This window comes from Acromyrmex echinatior, chromosome 4 (genome assembly GCF_024713525.1).
Source record: "Acromyrmex echinatior isolate Ae372 chromosome 4, ASM2471352v2, whole genome shotgun sequence".
In the NCBI taxonomy this organism is placed as follows: domain Eukaryota; kingdom Metazoa; phylum Arthropoda; class Insecta; order Hymenoptera; family Formicidae; genus Acromyrmex; species Acromyrmex echinatior.
The window spans coordinates 6,602,159-6,617,984 of record NC_141855.1 but is presented as its reverse complement, the minus strand read 5'-3'; the positions used below and the strand labels follow the sequence as shown (position 1 = coordinate 6,617,984).

The 15,826-nt window shown below is 33.0% G+C and overlaps 1 protein-coding gene across 1 annotated transcript in view; it reads left to right on the top strand.

The window, feature by feature from the left end:
• The first annotated feature begins 9,803 nt into the window (after window positions 1-9,803).
• Window positions 9,804-15,826, top strand: part of C15 (homeobox protein C15) — a 32,531-nt gene continuing 26,508 nt past the window's right edge. Inside the window, exon 1 of the mRNA XM_011066912.2 lies at window positions 9,804-12,649. Coding sequence (XP_011065214.1) covers window positions 11,878-12,649 — 772 coding nt within the window. The 5' untranslated portion in view covers window positions 9,804-11,877. The remainder of the gene's footprint in view (window positions 12,650-15,826) is intronic.

Here is a 15,826-nt window from a genome sequence, read left to right as displayed (position 1 = left end):
ATTTATCATCGCCACTGCTTTGCGTTACGAGACAAATATTCTGTCTGCGTAACGTGAAACTATACAAACGGTGACAGGGGTTGATACGAGTGTTCCCAAACGATTACACGAACGCGTAGCGATAGTCTGTGATACATCGGGGACCAATCTCGAACGGATGGCTCGAGACTGTCCCTTAATTGACTCCTTTTCTCGAGGAAGTCGCCTCCGTTCATTGCTCATGGATGAGAAAAAGGAGAAGAAATCGCGTCGCTTGCAACTCTTTATATAATGTTCTTTCCCATAATATAAAGTTCATGCAGATTAAGAACTTTTCCAAGTTCTTAAAAACAGATTTGCATGATTTTTCTCGACGTATCACCGACACAACAATTTCGCGGGATCGACCACACATGAGCAGTGATAAAAGTCAGAAAGTTCTGAATAAAGGATGTTACCTTTCGAGAAGACTACGCGAGAGTACGCTTGGTTTTTCACGTCAACACGTCTCCCTGGCGAATGCCGCGCCGGCGAACGGTCAACCCGCGTTTTTCTTATACATTCCGCCTTTTTACCGTCTCTCTTTTTCTTCCTTTCCTTCTTTCTCGTTTCCATTCCACCCGCGTGTTTTACTCGCGCGCTTTTCGTGTGGGGTTTATACCAACTCCAAAGGGTAGCATGAATTATTCGAGCGGCGGTGAAAACGTCTAAGTGACACATGGACGCCTGACACCTAAATTGATCCTCGATCGGGACGTACCAGATCGCGTTGGAGGTCGCATCGACGGTAGTTTCGGAGGGGGTCCGATTTTATAGGAAGTATTGCAGGAAGATAGCGAGCGAATGAGCGAGAGAGAGAGAGAGAGAGAGAGAGAGAGAGAGAGAGAGAGAGAGAAATCGTGCGAGGGTAAAGCCTCGTGCATAATTCCCGAAGTCTCTGCGAAATCGCGTTAATCTGCGTTCTGGATGCGCGGATCAATTTGGATCGAGAAGTACGCCCTGCCGAAGGTAATAACAATAAATCGCTTTAACTCGAAAGGATCGTTGTGAGAGAGGGAGGATAATTTTAGACACGAAGAAGGAGAATAGTCCCTTTCGAGACAAACCGCATTTATAGACTAATGAAATTAGGCTGCCGAGCGCCTTTGACGAGCGCGTCGAGAGAACGCGAACAAACCAACGAGTAAAACGGGCACTTTACTATAAGAGGGTAGGAGAGAAGAGGACTTTTTTTCCACAAAACTAGGTATTACTTTGTGGCATTACCGTTCGCGGTCAATCTTACGTGCTTGATGACGTTTTTAACGTTCACGTCGTAATATCTATTTCTCAAGTGTAACGGCATGATCGTCTGTTTCAAGTAGATGTAGATATTTATAAAATATACATTTATTATGATATAGAAATGAATGTATTTATTTTCTTTCTTTTTATCTCTCTCTCTCTCTTTTTCTCTTTCTCTTTCTCTCCTTTTTATCGGTAATGAGCGCTTGAATATTTCTATAAACTTAAGTTGCATAAATATTTGAATAAGTCTAAAAGCATATACGGTGATTTTTTTAAAACATACAGAATGCTATATATGCATACATAATATGCTTCTAAAGCATAATAATGCTAAAAAATGATATAATATTTTATACTCAAAAACAATCTAAAATTGTCGTATAAATGTATACCATAGCAATTATTTTTTAAACTTTTAATGATTTAAAAATTAATGATGTCTCAATTGTGATACATATTTTAGATATCTTCTATAATTATTATTTATCATCAATAAGAAATCAACTTGATATCATATGTAACATAGTTTCTAAAACAAAATTTATTTAAATTTTAAGAGAATTACAAATATATATATAGCGAAACTTTTCGTGAAATAAAAAGATAAAAATAAAAATTTTGTTGTTATTTAAAGCTTTTTAAAATTTTTTACTATTGAAAAATTTAACAATTACAATTGAACAAGTTTTATCTAATAAATTTTTCGAGGCAATTACTTCTTTATTACTTCTCGATGAATATTATACCTCTTGCATATTTGACTTATAAACAATATAAATCAACCGCCAACATACCGATTTTTCCTTTTAAAACATCCTACACACTCTGTTATAATGGCGGAGTTTATATGGCGTGTATACTCACGCGGCGAAGAACTGCGTAATAGTACGTGCTCTGACCATTAGAAAAGTGCAAGCTGCACAAGGCGGTGTAATGCAAAAGGCAAGAGAGCGAACCGCGTCGGTCGCCGTTCTACGTGTGCGGCAAATCATTTTGTTGCCATTACAGCAGGTACCGCAATGTTTATTGCGCAAACGGTTTAGCATCGTGGATTGCCCTCAAATGAATTGACGATCGAAATATTCTCGTACAACGCGCGGTGTTTGCCTATTTTCCGATATTCGATATTGAATATTTACAGAACACGCAAAATACACAGAAAACATATTTAATCTTGGGATATGCTTTGATTTCTCATTTTTTAACACTTAAATAACGTAGGTATAATTTAAAAATACTTAAAAGAAATTAAAACTTACAAATGCAAAGTTTCTTATAAAATAGATGGAGGAATAATCTCTCTTTTTTCCCATTTAGAGTTTTATTTTAGTGTCCACTTATATTCGGAAGTTAAGGTATTGAACAATTTATTTATTATATGTATAAAATTGTTGTTTTTATCAGTGTAATCGCACAATAATAACTTACAAAAATGATTTAAGTTCGTGTATGAATCTCATATTAAAAAAACTTATCAGATGAGCTTTTCATAAAGTTTTATATTTTAATTGCCAATTGTTTGCAAGCGATGCATTAGTTTTATTACGGATGACTTGTTTTATCAATGTTACATGGTGCAAAAAGTACGTTCAAATTTTACAGCTGATGTTTTATGATTTCAACGTTGTTCTGAAGGCTCAAATGGAGTCAAAACAAGTTTTTTCGAATTATATTAGGTGTTGGAATTAATTCGTAGCGTTTTACAAGAGATGGGAAGTACTTTCATTAATGTATTTTTTAATGCTCATGTGAAATAAATAACATTCTTTCATTAAAAAACGCTACGAATTAATTCCAACACCTAATAGTTATTTTATATTACTAGAAAAATTTTATAGCGCATCAAAAACTACACAATGATTCTTTAAATGATTTCTTAATTGTACTTCTTGTTTCAATTAATTTTATATTTTACAGATATACAGATATTTTATAGAAATACAGATGATATAAAATAGTCACATTTTTACTAAAGAGCCATTGAGCTTGTCATAAAAAAAGGAACCATTATTTCTTCTCGTGAAATTTGATTCTATTAAAATATATTGATTATTATCGACTGCAATGTTACATTACATGATGAGATAGTTATTTATGTCTTTATTTCAAATGATACAAAATCAAATTATTAATAGATAGAAATGAAATAGGCTAAGAAAAAGTATAAGATAAGCAAAATGAAGGATTTATAAGAAAAATTATAATTAACGATCATTAACATTTTTTTTTATTAAATTAGCTAAAATATCTTATTAAATAAATAAATTAATATTTTCTGTCTAACAGTGAAACAGTCTAAACATTTTTTATCTTTTAATTATGTTTGTAAAATGCATATTAAAGAATCTTATTTTCTTGCCAGCATATGTAACATTTAATCTTGAAAATATAGAAAATAATCACAGACAAAAATTCTATAAAAAAAATATATTTAAGAAAAAAAAAATAATTAAATTAAATTAATGATTTTTACTTTAGATAAAATTTATTTTTATTTCATATAAATAGATACATGTTGTTCCAATCTTCATAAGATATAAATACCATGAAGAGAAATTTAAATAAAAATATTACATTCTAAAAATATTAATAATTTACTTGCTTTTATTTTATTTTCCTTTTTTTATATTTTTTAATTATCTAACAATGAACAATAAACTTGCAGAAAATTGAATCCATTATAATCTATTATATTTAATATAATATGATTGAATTAACTAAAATTAATATATTATGTTTCCAATCTTATTGTTAATATATTATATCTTTACAGTGCTTTCTCTACATTTTCTGAAAACCTCATTTATATACTTGATAATATAAAATATTCAACAGGTTGATATATTTATATCAATTCTAAAATTAAATATTTTATGTTCTAATTTATTCTAAAGCCATTGCGAATTGATCTTTATGAAATATTATCTCTAACTATATGCTTTTAACTTTCATACATACATTCATACACATATTATTATGCAGATGAATAATTTCCATAAAGATCTTAATAAGATAAAAAATAGTATATAAATCGCGCCGATACGCAGTGACAAAGTTTATCCTCTCATGCCTCCCCCTTTTCTGATTCGTTCATTGCACTCTGGAAAATACAGTTAATTACGATCGCACGTATTAATCATTCTGATAGAATAATCGTCCGCACTTTATATGACACTTTGGATGTAAATCGTACATGATGCGTATTTTATTGCATTGTACAAACATTGTAGTAGTATCTCATCAAAATGCGATCGCGAAAATGATAGGAGAAAAATATGAAACTTTGTGAGTCATCTGACTCGTAAATATCGCAAATTAACACAATAAAATTTCAAACGGCAGAGAGTTGTTTAACAAATTATAAACGACAATTTGAATTTAAGTCATACAAACATGCAGATATAATTACTATTGTATTTTTTAATTACATTTATTGTAAAGCTGTTCAACTCAATATCACATGCGTAAAATATTTCGCGTATAAATTCATTAAAATGTACTATTGATAAACGATCGTTATACTATCTCAGTTTTACATCGTGCAATTACCTGATTCGGAGATTCGTGTTCTCAATCCGAAAGTGATGAGCAAATTATATAAATTAAATCGGCAGAAAATTTAAAATTAGATGCAAGGTACTTGCAAATTTAATTACGTTCTAAACTAAATCATTGTTATTGACATTATTTTTGCCCGTAATCAATATTACACAATATTTTATATTTCCCTTCCTTTATTCGAGTTTGTAAAATATGTAAATAAATTTTAAAAAGCAACTCTCTTAATTTAATTTCTATTTAAGATTCTTTAATATTTTAATTATACATTTAGATCTAATGAGAAATTAAAGGCAAGAACCAATCATACTAAAGAATTTTACAACAGTTGCAAAGCGTTTTCTGCTGAACGCAACCAATGTCGCGACATGAGGAGTAGCACTGAGTACCGAGTCGAATGTTGCAATTCAAATGACAATATGTGCGGTGCTTAGCAGTCTTATTATGTGTCGCAGACGGGCGGCCTTGTGTATTCCGTGACGTACACGAGCGGCCTTGTATGCTTGCACACTACCACAAACACCAAGGCCGTACGTCTCGCAGTTAACAACAATGAAATTTCAACATACAATAAAATAAATGCAGAATATTCTACAGGGATGTTCGAATAGACGGTACACTAAAAGAAAAGATTGGCTAAATATGGCATAGCATTTTTAATTGATTGCTACAGCCAATTTTTGATTGTTGCAGTCAATTAAAAATGTCATATTTTACCACCAATTTGCTGCAGCGGTCAATCTTTTTTTCAGTGTACGCTAAGAAAAAGATATGCCTAAAAATTTATTTCTGAGAAATATATTTATTTCATTGAAATAAGTATTTAAATACGGTAAAATAAATTTTTTTTCCTAACAAATAAGCCATCTATTTTTTTTTACAATTATTGAGATATATTTTATAGAAATTTATATTTCGTCATCACGTTTAAATTTTTTCATAACTAATAAATATCGTCGTAAGTAATAAATATTTCGACATTTTTTTCTTACTCTATTAGCGCTATTTGTATCATTCTATCTTCAACGTTCCTTAGACGTAAAACAAGGATAAAATGACACAAAGCTAATAGCGTCTTTCCAAAGACGCACCCTATATCTTGCTGTATCCCAAATTACATTGTAGACTTCTGATTTAAATGTAATTTACCTACTATTTTCAGATCGATAATGCCGGATAATGTAATCGCTGAATTTAATCATTATTTAATCAATCTGAATAATGAGAAGAAGCATATTACATCGATTATAAATTAATAATTAATATGAAGAACGGAATATTAACGTCTATATAGTTACGTCATAAATAAATTACATATTTAACGGTTATAAATTTGATGCGCGGCTTAGTGTTCTCTTGCGGCAGAAGTTGTATACATCTCGTATTGTTATTTTCGTATAAAAATTCAAGTGAGCAGACCATATGAAATCATATGTTAATTCATTCTGTCGATTATTAAAAGGAATTCTTTCCTTTAAATATTTATTATCTATTATATCTTTGAATTAATTATTATTTAAATATTTAAATTAATATTAAAGTTAGAAAATTAATCGCTGCGCAAGCCGCCGCGCACTCAACGATGAATAGATATTGTTTTGCTTCTTTAGTAAATTTACTTTTGCTTTAATCGGCGGAAAATATGAAAGTTACCTTATTATTCTTTTATAATTCCTGGAAGCAATAAAATTGTATAATTTATAATAAATAAGTTAAAAAAGAAAAGTAAGATTAAGCCATTCTTTGTAGCTTTTTATCTAATTTTTTATTTATTATAATTATTTATAAGCAATGGAATCATATAATTTTCCTCCTTTCTTAGATAAAATTTTAGAAATAAATGAATAGAAATTATTTTTGTAAATTAATTTACAAAAATGACTTTTCAATTAAAATATATATCATTTATTTTAAATTATTAATAAAAGAAAAAAAGACACGCGTAATAGTCAAAATGTGCTGTTATAGTAATATGTGTGCATTTATACATATTTATAAAAATATTATATATATTTATTAATTATATTTATTAATTAGATTGAAACGAATTCTCTCATTAATTAGGAGTCACGTAACAATATTTTCATTTCAATATTTTATTTCTTTTTAACTTTATCAAACGAAATCATTTGTTACTTATAGGTGATGTTGAGACAAAATAAGTATACATAGCAGCAGTTTCTTTATATAAAATTACTTTGAAATATCACACGAGGAGCGAAATACGCAGTTATTTTGACGTACAATTATTTTATAGTAACATGTTGAATATTTGTGGCAGAACTGGCTGGTGTACAGCCTTGGTGACGCAAGGTCACTGCGTACTGCGGGGTCGTTGCGCATTTTGTATTGTCATTTGAACGGCGAGGCTCGAGTTGACAGGTAACGGCGCGTGCCGCTCTGCAGCATTATCGAATAGCATTATACAGTTTGTTATTTTATGAATAATTAGCTTAACTAATTGTTCGTAAATTGCAGGTGCAATTTTATTAATAATTAAATGAAATTGAATTAAAAATATATTTAAATTAAAAAATTTTACCCAAGCAAATATTTTATATAAATTTTTATTTTATTTGTATCTATTATTTATAACGAATGAGATTTCTTAGCGATATGAATTATTTCATAACGATATTTCTTAATGATTTCTATTTAAGCGATATGGAACGAAAATTATAAAGTATTTAGGATTATAATGAAATATAAAAAATTTTGTTATAATCTTTCAAGGCAATAATGATTTCAATAGCAATACTTAGCTTTGTAAATTGCATTTAACTTTAAATTTTTTGCTAGCAAAATATGTAATTTGCATGCTCATTACTTTTAGATTGAGAGTGTAGAGTGATACATGAATTGAACCAAATCAAGTAAATGAAGTAATGGAAAACCGTCATAGTATGTCAATCATTTATTAATAATTAGTACATATATTTCATTGAGTTTGTTGCACGCGAAATTTTTTACGTATACGATACTAAATCTAACATCGCGGTACATTACTACAATTAATAAACGCAGTCATAATTAAATCTTAAATCCCATATTTGAAGCTTCGTAAACTGCGTAGCATAAATGTATGTTTGTGATTTGTGCTGAAATTCTCCGTCGATTGAAATCTCGTTCGTTGTGCCAATTTGCGATATTTACGGATGTCGAACGAATCAGAGAGCTATTTTTTTTTAGAGAGAATTATTTTTCAGAGAGTTATTTTTGCCTTCACATTTCAATGGTATTCTATTCTCAATATATAATTGTAAAATGTACGCCACGTATATGTATTAACATCAGTGTTATACAAAGTGCACACAATTATTTTATTGTATTAATTAATCATGTTTTTACATTGCCACTGTAATAAATACAAAAGGAGATTATTTGAGAGGAATTATAACTTCGCTATTGAGTATCATATCAATGAATAACATATATTATTTTTTATTTTATTAAAATATTATAATAAATATTAAAAAATTATTTTTAAAAAATTATATTAAATATTGTATTTATAAATATTTAATACAAATATTTATAAAATAGATAACAATCTATATGAGAGTCTATCAGTTTGGAATAGACAGAGAATAATGGGTACATTATCTTTTCTGTAATAATAATTAAGTCAGCAAGTATAATTGATGAGAATTTGTTTATGTGTTTATTATATGTGTACATATATTCTGCCAAATGCGATTGCGACAAATATTAAAAAAATATCATTCTACATTTTATCGTTATTACAGTTAAACGATTATTAGCTCACTGATTAAAAATTCTTAAAGATATCATAGCGATGATAATTCAATCTTATTAAATCAAAATTTCAAAATTAAAATTTAAATAAGAAAGTTTCCATTCTAAAGTTATATTTAAATCAAAAGCTTGAAACGTAATTTAGGATTTAATTAAAGATTTAAATTCGCGCGAGCATACGTAAGAAGAAAGAATTACTTCCTTAAATATAATAAAATGATAATTCATAATTTTCATATTCGTTCTTATTCTTATTTCAGACGAATCAATCGCGTAAAACATTGTGTGTTATCACTGTAAATACCCTTATCAAATTTTGTATATCTATATTACTAATAGTCAATTAATTCCTTATTATAAGAATTATTTAATTCTTTCTTTTAATATAAAATTAAATAATTAACAATATATATTAATTAATTTTTTTATTTAAAATAATTATTAACCTTATTATTTAAAGAATAAAATTTTTGTTTTGATCAAAACAATTTATTATTATTGTTTTCAGTTTTTTATTCAAAGGAAAAATAAAATTATATAATTTTAATAAACCGAAAACATTATTTCAAACTATTGTGAAAAATTTCGCAACAAATATTCTATTTTTTAAATAAACAGTAAAAGTACTGTTATCATGTCAACATATTACTATATTAACAAATTTAGGAAAGATTAATTTAAAACGTATGTATAATTAAAAAAATATGTATGCTACTTTATTTAATTTATACTAAAAATTATTATTTAACATTATTTTAAAGATTATAATAACATTGCAATAAAAATAATAATATATTTTATATTTAATTTTATTATTATAAAAATTTTTTCTTGTATTTTAAATTAATTTTACGAAAATAATCTTCTTAAATTCTTTTTTCACATTTCTAGAAAAATATTATAAGATTAAAAAATTAATATACATTTTATTGTTACATACACATATTTTCTCCCAAAAATTAATCATAAACCTGTTCACAAGAAAAAATTCTTAGGCTATTTGTTCTCCAGACAAACTTTTTTTCTAATTAAATTGAGATTACAAAAATGATATAATGAATTTAAAAAATTAAATCTCAAAACCTATTTACTAAATCGTATTATTTCAAGACTGGTTTTAGCTTAGTTCTTAAGCAGAAACGTGACTATAAATACGGGCCTTAAACGTTCTCTCGCGGTGGATGATATAGTGAACTCGATCGTAGCTTTTTCGTGAGCACAAAAAAGGTGCTCGTCCCTCGTTTGGTTAAGGGGAAAGATATACGTTTTCTCGATGGGACGTGGAAAATGGCGGGTCGAGCTTGTCGACAGTCACCATTTTAAACTGGCTCGTATAAAAGGACGCGCCCGCGCATTTACGCGGTCGGACAGCCACCCCTACCGGGGTGGTGCGACTAATCGATCGGTAGTAAGGAACTTCCCGGTAAGAAATATCGACCCGCCCTCTCGAGAAGGATCTCCGGTTGGCGTGCATCTCTCGGAAGATAATTAGATGACGTTGGAAAACTTGGAATAAGGAGGCAGGATTATTGGATAACACAGGCATCGTACCACGGCTTCTGCAGATTTTGCTTTCTTGTCGAGATTGATAAATATTAATAAAATTGATGCCACTTTTTGTTTTTATGGAACGTTCGCTCATACGTTTTACTCGTATGTTTAAAATTAAAAAGAAATGCAAACTGCTGCTCTTGCATTCTCTTCATGGCGTTTATGATACGATAACATGACGGTTGAGGCGAACGAACGAAAGGAGAGAGGGGGAGAGAGAGAGAGAGAAAGAGAGAGAGCAAGCAACAGTAAGAATATTCTCCGTAATTAAGTCCCGCCGCTCTTTCTCAAGTGGATGCGGCGCGGCGTCGTGGCGAGATGAGGATACGAATCTACAGTAGCGGGAGAGTGAGAGAGAGAAAAAGTGAGAAAGAACTATAAGACAGCCCCCGCAGAAGACGCGGTAGGAGAAGAAACGCAAAGGAAGAAGCGACGGAGCGAGCGAGCAAGAGGAGGAGGCGAAAAAAGGAGGCACGACGATCGAGCAATAAATAATACAGGGAGGAAAAAGGCGATCGCCTGCAACATTCTACTCAAATGTTAAATAGGTATCAATTTAACAGCGACCAATGCGCGCGCCCGTGGGCGTACTACGCCGTCGCGGGATTGGCCGGCCGACTGACGGTGGGCAGGTTCGAACGATACGTACGTCGCGAGTAGGCAACGCGTCTCGTTGTTCTCTGGTAGGGATAAACCACCTGGTTTCGCCGGTACTCTCACAACGTCCCGTCTCTCTCGACGCGACCGACCCGGATTCACGCACTTGCCGACACTCCGGTCAAGCCGAGGGGACCGAGTTTCAACGAAACGGAGAACGGAACGGGAATCCCCCTTCCCCGTTCGGGTGTAAACGCGCGAGCGATCCTTTTATTGTTTACGAAGTGCGAAATTCTTATCATCGTGCATAGTTTTTGTTCGTAAAGTGTTTGACCCGAGAAACTATTCTCTTCTGGTGCCCCACAATCGGAAGGACTTGTCAAGAATCCGGTTTAGTGTGATCGGAGTTTATCCGGGAATCCCGAAGAATTTTTCCAGTACGGTGGAACGTTTTTTCTAATCGGGGTGAAGTGATTACCTCACGGAATTGTAGAGATATCCTTGTTTCTGTATAAAATGACGGAGAGACCAGCCTCGAAAGAGGCTTGTTGGTCCCCGATTTGTTTTATCGAACGAAGACGTCATTCACGAATGGATTTTAGTTTCTGAAGACGGAAATTGGTGTATCGACGGACATAAAATTGTTATTTAAATATCAAGAAGGACCTATGGCTAATCGAATCAATAAACGAAAGCAGTGGAATTCGTGTTGGACTGTTACATCTTAAATTAGTTGAGAAAAAAAGAACAACGGAGACAGTGAATTTACAAGAAAAGAAAAAGAAAAATAAATGTCTGATAAAATCTCCGTCCAAGGGGGAAGAACAAATAGTATCAGAAACTCGTAGAAACAAAATGGCCGCCGCACAGAAATTTTACAAGGTGGCCCAAGCTAAATCGCTTGTGCAATAAATATAAACATTCATTATTTCAATCTTCATACAATCATAATCTAGTCCTTGGCAAATTCTCTACGAGTCAACCACCTCTATTCAACATTCTACTCCCTTGTTCGATCGTCCTACGCAGTCGCGATCGATGTCACTTCCCTATTTGCTGTAGACACATGACGACTCGATGAAGACACCCGTTGTTTGAAGCACACTGCCTCTGATCACAAGCACCGAGTACTCGCGAGAAGAAGAGATCATGTCGGAGCACGGTGACAGCGACGTGGACGCGACGGAGGAGATCAATGTGGATGATTCGGATTCCCGAAGTTGCAGTCCGCAAAATTACGTGAGCCACGATGGCCGCCACGTGTCCCAGGAGACCTCCGAGTGTTCCACTTCACCACCTCCGAGTCAAATCGGCGCGAGGACTCTGGCGAACAATCCTCCCCGTAGCCATCCGTTCAGCATAAGTCGTCTGCTGGGCGAAAGCGGTGTCCAGAATCCTAAGAGCCCGTCCTCGGAAGAACCAGACAGCGACAAGGAGAGGAAGTGGTCTTGGGAGGAGGGCAACAACAATAACAACAATAACAATAATAACAACAACAACCAAGCATCCTCGGGTGGGATTCTCGATGATGGCAGGCGGTCTTGGGGCCACGACGCCGAGGAGAAACTATCGGAGAAGGACGACGACGACAGTACACCCGACACTCGCGCAAACTCTTCCTCGTCCGTACATTGTCCGTCGGCAGCGGAACTCCTCGCCCCCTTCCGAGTCTTCGACTCTACCGATTTCATCTACGCCGGCGGCAGCGTCATAAGGGTACCGGCGCACCGGCCACCGGGCGCAAACGGCGCGCCGGTCAGCGTTTTGCCCGCACAGGCGCTGATACCACCCTGGAGTTTGCAGGCTCTTCAACACAGCCAACACCAAGCCGCGGCAGCCGGTCTGCACCGGGCGAGCCTCCTGGCGAACCTCGCTGCGCACCCTCTGCAGGCGCATCCGCATCTCAAGGACAGACTGGCAGGTACGCGCCCATTAATATACATCACAAGCATAATTAGTGTAAGATGATCATTGTATAAGTTGAAGACGCGTTGATGATAAGATTTGAAAACCAGCAATCTAGAGTAAAAAGGCGCCGTTTGTGAATAAAATGTCTCACAGCTGAACGTTCTATCGCATTTGAATTGAATTTATTGAGTAAAACTGATCTCGGTAAGCAAGAAACATTTTGGAACATTTTAGCAACATTGTTATAACGTTGCAATAATGCTGAAATGTTCCAAAATGTTTCTTGTTTATTGGAATAGCACATAGAAACAATATAAGTACTAAAACAAATAATAAGCGTAAATAATAAGCGAATCAGCCATAATCACAGTTGAGAATGTAAGGCAATAATCCAAACAGTAGCAAATAAAAAAAATGTTGATTCGCTTACTATACGTTTTTTCTGTGTGCTACTAGTTTAATTTGATTTTTGCTTAAGTACACTAAATCTCTTTTCTAATGACGAAATTAATATGATGAAAAAATGTCACTTTATATAGTCGAGAGACAAGTCTTTTGCGTCTTCTTACTTTAGCCTGTTTACCGAAACAGTAGGCTTAATTTGGCTTTTGCTTAAAAAATCTCTTTCTAATGAAAAAAAATTGATATAATGAGAAAAAATGTCATCTTAGTCAAGAGACAAATCTTTTGTTCCTTCTTAATTTAGTTTCGGTTACCGAGGCATTAACGCTCTTTAATAATTCCTAAAAGAAGTACACATTGTTTCTGTTAATTACTCTCTCCTTTCTCAGGATTATAGAATGAGTTAATGTTAGTGTTAATGTAAAGCCAAGAAGGAGAGATTGTTTGTCAGATCAACGTGCATTTTGTCTGAAAGTAGCAACTCTCAGAAATGGAGTGACTCTCGGTGAATGCACGTTGATCATTATCGACTTCTACGGTGCTCGTTGTTACTGTTCCGTATTGTTATCTCGTTGCGTGAGTTGTATCTTGATTTTCATGCGAGATGATATTGCCTTGAGTAAATAATGTTTTAAGTATTTTCGAGAGCAGCGGGGAAAACGGAAATTTAAGTATTTCATTCTGTCGGTTCTTGAAAGCGCCGTGTAATTACAAAGCCGCGAGCACCTCAATGTGCATTGTACCGAGCTTCGTTAATTTATCGCGACGACAACGACGCTTTTTCAAGTGAAGTATTAATGCCGTAATTTTGTTAATTTCTTTTATTAAAATCTCATTGTTATGTAAAGAATTTAAAAATAGGATAGAGTACGTTGTTTAAATAATTAACACGAATAAATTGATTTTTAATGACATCTAATAAAAGCAACATCTGCAGTTATTTAAGTATCACATTTCTATGAATAATTAATTCGCATAATTATACGTATTGTGGTATTCTGGCAAAAAAAAAGGACATTAATTATTAAACATTGGCTGAATATCTTACTTATCTTTCTCGCCATCGTGAATACGTTAGAGCTAGACCATCTCTGTAACGAGATAACGATCGCGTATGCGATACGTGTCCGATCGAATTATACGTGTCTCCGCGTACTTGGCTAACACGATGCAGAAGGAACAGATGATTCATGCAATTAGCGAGATTGTCAGATATTATTAATTCCGCGTTATCCCCGACGGGGATTGGAGCGACGACCGGCCGCCGCTCGATAGAATCGAGTGACGAAATATAAAGCGACGAGAGAGCGACGAGAGGCGTTCCCGGTTGGTGTCGGCGATCACTGATGTCAATTCCTCTAATTGGGATGGGTATATCTTTAGACGACGACCGGGCTAGGCGTGGGTCTCTACTTGGTGTCATTACTGCGCTTCGCGACTACTAACCGTATATAGAGGTTATCAATTATGCATCAGCGGCGAATTATTCACTCGCGCCGTCGTCGCGATCAGACCGGTACGAAATCGTCGAAGACATCGAGTGACACTTTAATGGTGTGCGGACAAGTCGAAGTCGTCACGTTACGTCACCTTCACTCCGTTCGTTCGATAACCCTTTTTGTTCACTTAGTTCTAAGCATTTAGCGATTTCTAAACGCTATTTTTATCTGACAACAGTATCGTAGAGACAGAGAATTTTGAACCCAAAATTCTCATGGATATTTTAAAATGCAGCATGAAATATCAGCCATAGAGGGTAGACTGAAGCGAATTGAATTAATTTTTGTTTATTTATGTATAAAAAAGTATCAAAAACAAATTTTTTTAATTAAATTTTATTATATTTTCTTAATTTTTATAATTTTGGCTTGAGTTTTATATAACGAAACAATACGTATTGCATAAAAATGAAGAAGGGAAAATTATCTGAGATGCCCTGAAATTGAGGGGGAAAACGGATCATTAGTTATTAAACTGATTTAGTAAACTACACACACTGTAAAAATCATAATTATAATTTGCATAAGTTTTAACATAATTATTACATTATTACAAAGTCACAAAATTTGTAATTTTTTTGGGATTGTGAATTTATATGAGAAATAAAATTTTTACATGCATTCACGATCTTTTCGCTTGATCGTGAACTGTAGGATCACATATACATTACGGAACTGTTAATTATTTTCGATGTAGAGGAGAAGTAAACAACATGATAAAACAGCTCATTTGGACAAAAAAAATTTTTAATTAAAGGTTGATTAAAACTATCTCAAAACTAATGGGTCAATTTTAAGACTTTTAACGTGTTCTCATAAAACTTGTAAGAAACTTATGATTAGTAATCTAATTTTAATTATCTAATCTATTATAGTAATCTAATTTTAGTTATCTAATTTTAATCTAATCTAATTTTATGATAATTTTATTTATCGTAAGACATACGATTATTTATAAATATCTATAATTTCTTACAAATTTTATGGCTAGAAAATGTCTATAAAAAATGTTATGGTAAGAAACTGTCTGTAAAAATATTGTATAAAGGTATAAGCGTTTAAAAATTCTTACAAGTCTTATAAGAATATGTTACAAGTCTTACGATTCTGCTTAGAATTTCGGCATTATATTGATTCGAACTGTGATCAATTTGCCTCAATTTACGTTATACTGCAGGTCGATTGGACAAAAAGAGCGTCTTGCGAAAACAGGAAGAGATTCCGTTTCGTATACAACTTATAAATGTAATAGCTCCGAAAAGAAACTTTACTTTTCTGTTAACCGATGC